The 10,310-nt window shown below is 45.2% G+C and overlaps 1 protein-coding gene across 1 annotated transcript; it reads left to right on the top strand.

Annotated features, from left to right (window-relative positions):
• The first annotated feature begins 2,998 nt into the window (after nt 1-2,998).
• LOC111822869 (histone H2B type 1-A-like) lies at nt 2,999-3,376 on the top strand. The gene has a single exon (XM_023742873.1). The coding sequence runs from the start codon at nt 2,999-3,001 to the stop codon at nt 3,374-3,376; it is 378 nt and encodes a 125-aa protein (XP_023598641.1).
• Nucleotides 3,377-10,310: the final 6,934 nt, after the last annotated feature.

Raw genomic sequence — 10,310 nt, 5'->3', positions numbered from 1 at the left:
GCCCCAGACCAGTAGGGAGACAAAGGACTGCTCTGGAAGGAGTGCATGAAATGTGACAAGGCTAATCTTCCCCTACCATCTCACCCCCTGGGCTACTCCATGGATGGAAGCTGAAGCATGGGTAGAAGGAGGTGCTGACAATCTATGATACTGCCCATTGCAGCACCTCAAGAGTTCCTCCAGAAGCACAAATAAGACTCAGACCGTCCCAAGCACTTTGCCAAGCAAAACAAGGGATCTTTCTCCTCCTAATGTAGTCAAGTCTGATGTCTGAAGCAGCTTGCATCTCATGAATAAGAACGGAGCAGTCAGAGAGCCCTTGTTAGTAATTATGTAGGAAGATAACGGCCTGGATCAGGCTGTCCGTTTCCCAGCCCTTCCCAAGGAGGAAAAGGCAGCTATTTTCAAAGGTATTTCCTGGAAAACTTTAAAGTGCTAAACACTTTACACACATATTCACGTTTATTCCTCATAACACTGCTATGTGGTCGGTACTGCACTGAAACCTGTGATGGCCGGAATTCGACAGGACTACCTTGTTTTTCTGGGTCTCACAAGTTTCCCACCTTTGACAGGGTGCAGCTTAACACTTTTTTATCACTCCTATTAGTAGAAAATCTTTGCGTTTTTCTTCTCTGACAGGTTTCTGCCTTATGCAAATTCCAGTTTTCACAGGTTTTACTGTATTTGTTTCTGCTACAATTTTATAGATAAGAAAACTGAGGCACAGTGAGGGTTCCAATTGCCCAACAAGACACAGCTACTAAGTGGAGGACTAGAGTAGAAACCCAGATCTGTCCAACCTCGAAGTCTCACTCTTGCCCAGTACTGCACATTGCCTCTGCCAGCTGCCTGGTCAGTAGCTTGGGCTAGCAAAGGTGAGGAAAATGTCTTGAAAAATGAACAGGGGCCTATTCTGTACTAGATATGCCAGTTTTGAGGGGGGATGACTCTTAGGGTGCCTAGATCAGGCTCAGAGAGAGTTTTGGTGTACAGAAGGCTTATGTAGGTCAGGCACCAGGGAGCAAGGGTAGAGAGTCTTAAGCCAGCAGCAAGGACACTAGAAAGTTATGTGCTTTCCAAGCTTGTACTAGCTTGTCAAGAAAGGGTCAAATTGCATACAGAGCTAAACATTCACCTTCTATAAAAAACCCAAAAAACAAACCCATTGCTGTCGAGTGGATTCCAACTCATAGCAACCCTATAGGACAAAATAGAATTGCCCCGTAGGGTTTCCAAGGCTGTAAATCCTTACTGAAGCAAACTGCCACATCTTTTTACCACCCTAGGTATGTATCCAAGAGACATTAAACATATATCCATATAAAGAATCATATGTGAATGTTTAAAGCAGCTTTATTCATAACAGCTGAAAACTGTAAAAAACCTAAATGTCCATTAACTGGTGCCTTGGTAAACAAATTGTGGTTTATCCACACAATGCAATACTGCTATACAATAAAACAGAATCAACTACTGAAACCTGCTTCAACATGTATGTATCTGAAAAGCATTAAGCTAAGTGAAAGAAGCCAGACACAGTATATGCTGTATGATTCCACTTATATAAAATTGTAGGAAAATCAAAATTATAACGATAGAAAGAAGATCAGTGGTTGCCAGAGGCTAGGGTAGGTAAAGGAGATTGACAGCAATGGAGCACAAGGGAACTAAGAATTGCCAGGCCCAATTCACAGTTTTCAGAAAGCTAGGCCCACTGTCTTCCCGCACTAACTTCAATCGTTATTATTGACTCTGTCTTTGGGGCTTAAAAGCACAGTCACAGATTTGGAGACCACTTAGGAATGGCTGAGGTGCAGTCCAGGTACCTCTTTGAAAAATTCTCCAATAAAAACAGAAAATTTCACCTCTGTTTGGCTCCCTTTCCATTATTGGTCTTACTAATGGCAGTGTGTCTAATCTCTTGAAACAAATCACGTGAAAGCAAAATTAACCTCTCTTCGTCCTGGGTGCCTTTCCTGGGCGTTACTTAAGACCTTTGCTATGTTTACTCATGGTGATTTTGCCCTGTGCATGATAATCAATAGGATAGAGTAAAGATTTCTTAAGACTTCTGCACCCTCGGCCACCGGCTTCCTTCAAAAGTCCTGGAAGTCCCACCGTGTCCTGTGAGCTTCAATTTTTAAGAAGCAGCCAGGAATCATGACTTAGTTGGGCTCTTTCTATAGCAAGAATCTGGACTGGGGTGTAAGGCAGATCATGGGCTCAGGGCGTGGGCTAACCCTGCAATCAGTCCTTCCTTCACGTGTTTTTGACTGAATCTCCAACTTTCCACCCACCTTACAATTGAGGTACAGCTGGGCTGAGAGGGCAGACTATGCTCACCCCTACATGCCCCAACTAGGGCAGGCTGTGCATTCCAGGCATTCTACCAGCCCTGTTTCACAACCACTCCAGTTCCAACAAGCTGGATTATACAGGGAATTCCCTCCACATCACATCCCTGGCTTCTCTCTTCCTTATTCCTCCCTCAAAGAAAGGTTGGCTACTCTTCTCAAGGGTGGGAGCCTACCCTCACTCCGGGGAGCTGTAGGTCATTGCCCAACACGTGTGTGATGGCTGCAAAAACCTTGAGGTGTGAGGCATCTGTGTCCCTTCGTAGGTAGGGTGACCCTATAGTTAGTTTCCTGACCAATAAATGTGGACTCTTTTGAGAATGAATGGGGTGTTAAGAATAATTATGCTGGGACAACAGGCAAAATCAGAACACGTGGTCTGAGGATGGAATATATATGCTGTTTCAGGTAGTTAAAATATAGGAAGCTTTTAGGCAGTCTAATAACCCTTGATTTCTGATTGGTTGATGGGACTATCCAATCACATTTAAGACGGTGTCCCTTAACGACAGGCTTCCATTCCTTGCACTTTTATCCAATAGGATATCGAGTTTAGGCTGTCGTCAGTGAACGAAGGGTCTATCCCTGGTAACCAGCCGCTATTCTCTTTGCCTCCAAGGTACTGGCAAGTTGCCGCTGTCATGGCTGAGCCTTCTGGCGTTTGCCTTAGCAGCAAGAAGTCCAAGAAAGCTGGCTCTAAGACTAAGAAGCAGAAGACGCAAAAGCGAAGCCGTTGCCGCCGCAATTGTTTCTGCCTCTTTATTTACAGGACCCTGAAGAAGGTTCGCGCTGAACTTGGCATTTCACGGAGGGCCGTGGGCGTCATCAATTGTTTACTTAACGACATCTTGGAGCGCATCGCAGAAGAGGCCACCCACCTGGCCCGTTACACCAGTCACTCGACCATCACATCCAGAACGCTCCAGACCGCCGTGCGCCTGATGCTGCCCGGGGAGATTGGCAAGCTCGCAGTGTCCGAGGCCACCAAGGTCGTTACTAGGTACAAAAGCCGCAAATGAGCTGCCTCGAGAGGATCCTGGGCATCAAACCAAAGGCTCTTTTCAGAGCCGCGCACGTTTTCATTAAAAGAACTGTAGCCCACTAAAGTTTCAGATACTTTCGTTTGGGGGCTTGTGGCATTCTGCCTATCTTGAAAACCATTTTAATGTGAATTAAACATTGTCAAACCGAATTTACCTGTAGCGGAGTCTATTCTTCAACTCTCTACCTGTCTTGTAGGTGAGGTACAGCTGGGCTGAGAGGGCAGGCTGTGCTCACCCCTGCCTGGCCCCAGCTAGGGCAAGCTGTGCATTCCAGGCGTTCTTCCAGCCCTGTTCCACAACCACTCCAGCTCCAACAAGCTGGATTGTGCTGGAAATCCCCTCCAGATCACATCCCTGGCTCCTCCCTTCCTTATTCCCCCCTCAAAGAAAGGTTGGCTACTCTTCCCAAAGGGCGGGACCCCACCCTCACTCAGGGGAGATAGGTGTGTCATGGCTGCAAAAACCTGAGGTGTGAGGCATCTGTGCCCCTTCATAGGTCAGGTGACCGCATAGCTTCTTGGCCAATAAATAGAAACATGTTTGAGAGTGAATTGGGTGCTACGAATCAAATTGTGCTGGGACAACAGGATGAGTGGCCCCCCTTCTAGGGAAAAGGTCTGGGGATGGCATGAGGGCACCTCTTGGGGCTTGGGGATTTGCAGAGCCCAAGGGTTGGTTGATGGGAGAAGGAGAGTGCTTTGCTTCTAACATCTGTTCTCGTGATTTGTGCCCTTTGAAAATGTTTTCTGGAGACTATTGGTGTTGCTGGGCTGCATTAACAGGGACAAGAGGAGGCACAAGGTGGTGAGAGTGTCTGTGTGGGACCACCAGCTGATGTGAGCTGATGGACTCGACTGCACAGCAAGAGCGATTAGGGGCACAGGTTTTGCAGTCACACGTGACCTGGGTTCAAACCCCAGCTCTGCCTCTGACTACCTGTGTTGCCTAGGGTGAGTCACCTGCCCTCTCTGAGCCTCAGTTTCCTCCTCTGTAGAAGGGGTTCTACAGGATTGCCATGAGGATTCTGTGGGGAAATGCAGAGAGTGCTGGGTGCATATTAAGCATTCAGTGAAAGCCATGCCCTCAGGCTCTTGGAGGGGGTGGGGGTGAGATTGGGTGCCAGACACCTGTATGGACACTCTTTCCTGGCTCCCTTGGCCCCATCTGTTTGCTTAGTGTTGACAGTGAGATAAGGGAGGATGATGACTTTTCCCTGCTAAGCCCCACGTTTGTGAAGTTGCAGAGATAACGCTGCTCTCAGTTGTGATTGGGGAGTTGCTAGGGAGCAAAGGGAAAGAGTCCTGTTCCCTCGCTGCCTTTGGGCATTGCCGACTCAGGGCTTTGTGGCAAGCTGCTCCTTCTCACCATAGTGAAATCCTCACCCCCTTGCTCTCTCCCTATCTGAATCCTATTCACCTTTCAAGTCTTGGCTCGAATCCTACCTCCTCTGTGAAGATGTCCTGACCCTCCCAGCCCACAGTTACTGCTCCCTCCTTGAGCCTCATGATCTTCAACTGTAAAAGGGGTATACTATTGATGAGACCTCTGTGGAAGGGTTGTGATTAGGGCTGAGTGAGCGAACAGGCATAGCATGCTAGGTGCACTGTTGGTCCTACAGGGAGTTCCCTGCTTCTTCTCTCACTACACTGTGAACCCCGAGATACAAGCATGTGGCCTTGATCAGATGCTGCCTTCTAGTGACAGTCGTTGGGAGTATGCCTTTGCTGACGCTCCAGTTCAATGGTTAAGTCACAGAGGGTGAGGGCCTCATCTTATTCTTCCTCATCTTCTAGGAACCAGCACTACAAAAGTGAAAAGACCTAGAGTTAGAACTCCACAAGGGAAGAACATGCTTGGCATCTCTCAAGCTGAAAGAACTGAAGAAATAACTCAAACCTCGAGTTGCAATATCGAAGAATTCTATGGGGAAAATATTAAATGATGCAGGAAGCATCAAAAGTAAATGGAAGGAATATATAGAGTCACTCTACCAAAAAGAGTTGCTAGACACTCAGTGATTTCAGGAACTAGCATATGATCAAGAACCAATGGTACTGAAGGAAGAAATCCAAGTTGCTCTGAAGGCATTCGGTGAAAAACAAGGCTCTGGGAACTGATGGAATACCAATTGAGATTTTTCAGCAAACAGATGCAAAATTGGAAGTGCTGACTCGCCTATGCCAAGAAATTTGAAAGACAGCTACCTTGCCAACTGACCGGAAGAGATCCATATTTGTGCCCATTCCAAAGAAAGGGGATCCAACGAAATGTGGAAATTGTTGAACAATTTCATTAATATTACACAGAAGTAAAATTTCTGAAGATAATTCAAAAACGGTTGCAGCAGGACATTGGCAGGAAAGTGCCAGAAACTCAAGCTGGATTCAATAGAGGACGTGGAATGAGGAATATCACTGCTGATGTCAGATGGATCTTGGCTGAAAATAGAGAATACCAGAAAGATGTTGACCTGTGTTTTATTAACTGTGCAAAGGCTTTTGACTGTATGAATCATAACAAATTATGGATAACATTGTGAAGAGTGGGAATTCCAGAACACTTAATTGTGCTCATGTGGAACCTGTGCACAGACCAAGAGGCAGCCATTTGAACAGAACAAGGGGATACCGCATGGTTTGCAATCAGAAAATGTGTGCGTCAGGGTTGTATCCTTTCACCATACTTATTCATCTGTATGCTGAGCTAATAATCTGAGAATCTGGACTATAAGAAGAAGAACGCAGCATTAGGATTGGAGGATGACTCATTAGCAACCTGCAATATGTAGATGACACAACCATGCTTGCTGAAAGCAAGGAGGACTTGAAGCACTTACTGATGAGGATCAAAGACCACAGCCTTCAGTACGGATTACACATCCACGTAAAGAAAACAAAAATCCTCACAACTGGACCAGTAAGCAACATCATGATAAAAGGTGATAATATCGAAGTTGTCAAGGATTTCATTTTACTTGGATCCACAATTAACACCCATGGAAGCAGCAGTCAAGAAATCAAAGGACGTATTGCTTTGGGCAAATCTGCTGCCAAAGACCTCTTTAAAGTGTTCAAATGCAAAGATGTCACCTTGAAGACTAAGGTGCGCCTGACCCAAGCCATGGTATTCTCCATCTCATCATATGCATGTGAAAGCTGAACAATGAATAAAGAAGACCGAAGAAGAATTGATTCCTTTGAATTATGGTGTTGGTGAAGAGTATTGAATATATCATGGACTGCCAGAAGAATGAACAAATCTGTCTTGGAAGAAGTACAGCCAGAATGCTCCTTAGAAGCGTGGGTGGCGAGACTTTATCTCACTTACTTTGGACATGTTATCAGGAGGAACCAGCCCCTGGAGAAGGACATCATGCTTGGTAAGGTAGAGGGTCACCGAAAAAGAGAAAGATGCTCAATGAGATGGATTGTCACAGTGGCTGCAACAATGGGCTCAAACATAGCAAGCATGATGCAGAACAGGGCGGTGTTTCATTCTGTTGCACATATGCTCGCTATGAGTTGGAAATGACTCAACAGTACGTAATAACAACAACAATTCTAAGTAGGGTCCAAATACAAAGTGTAAGCAACCTTTAAAAGTATAAACCAGTCTAAGGTCACTCAGTGGTACGCTCGTGATGACTGGCTACTCTGGAGGGTCCAGGACAAATTCCATTGCCATACCTGGTGCTTTTGAGCTGCTGGTTGGAGGGCTTGGCTCAGCTGAGCCTGATCCTCCCCCAACCCCATAGCATCTCAGAGCCTCTCCATGTGTCCACCAGGATAGGCCGACTTCTGACATGATGACTCAGAGCTCTCACAAAGCAACACTGAAACCACGAGTCTCTTCAAGATTATATGCGGCACTGGCATAACTTCACTTCCACCATCCTCCATTGGTCAAAGCAGTCACAGGCCAGCCCAGATTCTAGAGGAGGCAGAAGCTAACATGACCTCTCAATGGAGGATTGTCCAAGAATGAGCTGTCTTCCTTAAGGCATTGCAACAATCTCTTCTTGAGAGCCTGCTGGTGCCAGACACAGGGTATATCCATGCCAGAAAGTCAATTTTTTACTAGGCCAGAGTTGTAGTCTTCTGGAGTGGTACTATTTGTCTTATCCCTAGGAGGGTGACCCACCCCTTTATTTGATCCCCATATCCTATTTCAGAGTCATTACCTTGTGTCGTCATGATATTTCTATCCACACAGACATCCTGTCCCACTCATGAGACACTGGACATAGACAAACAGACACACAGATAGACAGGTGCATGTGGGAGTGAGTACTCGGAGTACTTGGTGAAACAACTGGGTCAATACCAGCTACCATATCTGATTCTTCTGGTTTAGGGCCACTGAGTCTTCCCATAGTCTCTGGCCCTCTTCTTTCAGGGATCCCCTTACACTTGACACCACAATTGTAACCCCTCCTCTTCCTTGTGGCTCCAAAAGCACACACCCACATCATCATAAATGGGGCAGGTTTGAGGCCACAGAAAGAAGTTAGAGTGGGAAGAGCAGAAGCAGCAGCACCCACCCCTGATATCTGCCATCCCAAACTATTTGAGTTTGGTTAAGAAAAAACCTGCTTGTGTATTTTCATTTGAATTAATGACCCAGTGGTAGTGGGTAGGTGAATTGAGGGAGGTGAAGCAAATCAATAATGCTGCATTTCCTTTCTTTTCAAGTGTGTCCTGTCCAGCACGTTAATGCAGAGAAACATGGCCTCTTTGAGCCACTGCTGGGCACAAACACTCAAAGGCTAAAACCACATCTGATGGAGCAGACACTGGAGTGAGATTCAGGAGATCTACCAAGGTCTTGGTGTGAGATCTCATCTAGTAACTACGTGACCTTGGGTGACACCCTTCACCTCTCTTGGAAGATTCCATCTGGGAAAGGACCCTCATCTCCTAGAAGGCATAGAATTAACTATGCCAGTCCAGTTGTTTTAATAAACATCATAAGCATGCATACTATTAATTCTTAAAATTCCCAGTGGGCATGACAAAATACCTGGTTAAGCATAAGTTCCACCTGAAAGCTATGGTCCCTGACTAGCTTCACTTTCAAGGGCTAACGTTGTTTGCAAATTACCTCTGTGTAGGACAACTTTGAAAGCGGACTTAGTTAAGTTATGGAGAAGATTCAGTATTTCAGAAGAACAGCGGAGTCCATGAGTGGCAGGACTGCCCCTGTCATAACCTTCAGACGCATGCTTATCAGCAGAGGCAAGGACTGGATTGATCACCCTGTGGAGGGGAGTCTGGATGCTCTTGTGCTCCACTAATGTCCTCCTCAGGGGGCAGCCAAGTCCTCTCTGTGATCACAGATTTGCTTGTAAAATCCCTTATAATAAGAAGAAAGAGCAAATAGCCACCCTTCCTGGCTTGCTCTCCCCCCACCTCTACACACATTCATTCTTTATTCTCTAGTCACGGGCCATGATCAAAGAAGAGATGTGTGCTGATGGGTCAGGCAGGAATCAGGACCAATCCCATTTTATTGGCTATTGTACTGGGGGCAGGGTTTTCATCATATCAAGTTAACGTGGTGCATTTTACTTTGTCAGGCACATGTGTTTGAATGTGAAAAAGATAAAATAATTCTACATTTCAATAGCTTGAGGAAAAGAAGGGGAGGTCACCTTATTTCTCTTAATTGTTCATCATCATTCTCTTAATTTGCTTACAGAGGCAGGAGACTTGTCCACTCCCAGCTCTGGATTCATAGTTTGAAATCTCTATTATTAGAAGTAAACAAACAGGAAAGAAACACACCACATTCCCCTCAATCTCCAATGCTCTATATCCCAGGAAGGCTCTAATTGGTTCAGCCCGCCCCACCCTCCCACACTTTGGGCCAATGGCTGTGGTTCAGAGGCTTCAGAGCCTTCATTGGCTGAGCCAGTGGAGAGTGGAGCTTGGGCTGCTCTCACTGGACGCTCCCACCATACACTCGTGTTATGCATAATTGCAGGTCATGAAGATTTGTATTTTTTTTTTTAAAAAACCGACAGAATACAGCTAGGAGAAGAATAGTATAATAAATCTGAATGGATTGGAATAGTAATTTCAGAGTTCAGGGTGCTTGAGAAGGGAATTGTTTCTTGAAATTTTTGATGTAGTGATTTCTGCGCTGTATTTGAGTTCTCGTGTATTTAAATGGATTTCTTAATATGAGTCATGTTGAAAGAATTTTGATTGGGGTATGTTTGTTGTTATGTTTGTTTCCCTGGTTTATGCTCCTAATTTGTTTCTTAGAGCACTGAAAGCGTTTCCCTTATTCCGTCTTTTCCGTAAAACGTACCATTAGAGCATCATAGGTCACTTAGTCCCCTTTTTCCTCAGTCACCCCCTGCGTGAATAATCAGGCATACGCCTTCCCTTCCCCTTCCATTCTTCAGTACAAAGCCCCATTTTCTCTCTGTCCTTCCTTGATTTCATCTGTCTCAATCACCTCTGCACTCCCAGTCTGCATTCCACAGCCCAATTCTGGGGCATTTTTAATGTTGTTTTACTAATGCTTCTATTTGCTTTCTGAATTTACAAATACAAAGCACTCAGAATGCACTACAACTGCCCTAATCGATTCAATATGTCATAATGCCTTCTCCCATAATACAATAATGCAAGAGGCCAATGTGCTAGAATTACTTTGGTAAAATGCTTGTACCGCATATTGATAAACACTGGCATTTTGAAGTAGCAGCAATTAGCATGATAAAGATTAAGTGACAGTTAAACCTGGTTTGTTTGTTTGTTTCCCCTGTAACTGATCCACAGTTCTTTCTCTGAACAGATGCATGTCTCTGAAAAGTGCCTTTGGCTTCCAAAAAATTTGTTCTCAAATGTGGGAGACAATCATGTGACACCCACCTGGGCATTTACTTGCAATTGATTTCATA

The sequence above is a fragment of the Trichechus manatus genome, unplaced genomic scaffold, assembly GCF_000243295.1.
Source record: "Trichechus manatus latirostris isolate Lorelei unplaced genomic scaffold, TriManLat1.0 scaffold00221, whole genome shotgun sequence".
NCBI lineage: Eukaryota > Metazoa > Chordata > Mammalia > Sirenia > Trichechidae > Trichechus > Trichechus manatus.
The sequence above is the reverse complement of the archived record's forward strand: the minus strand, read 5'-3'. Positions and strand labels throughout refer to the sequence as shown.

Coding starts and splice junctions, on each gene's coding strand:
- LOC111822869 (XM_023742873.1), top strand. CDS start 2,999: ATGGCTGAGCCTTCTGGCGTTTGCCTTAGCAGCAAGAAGTCCAAGAAA.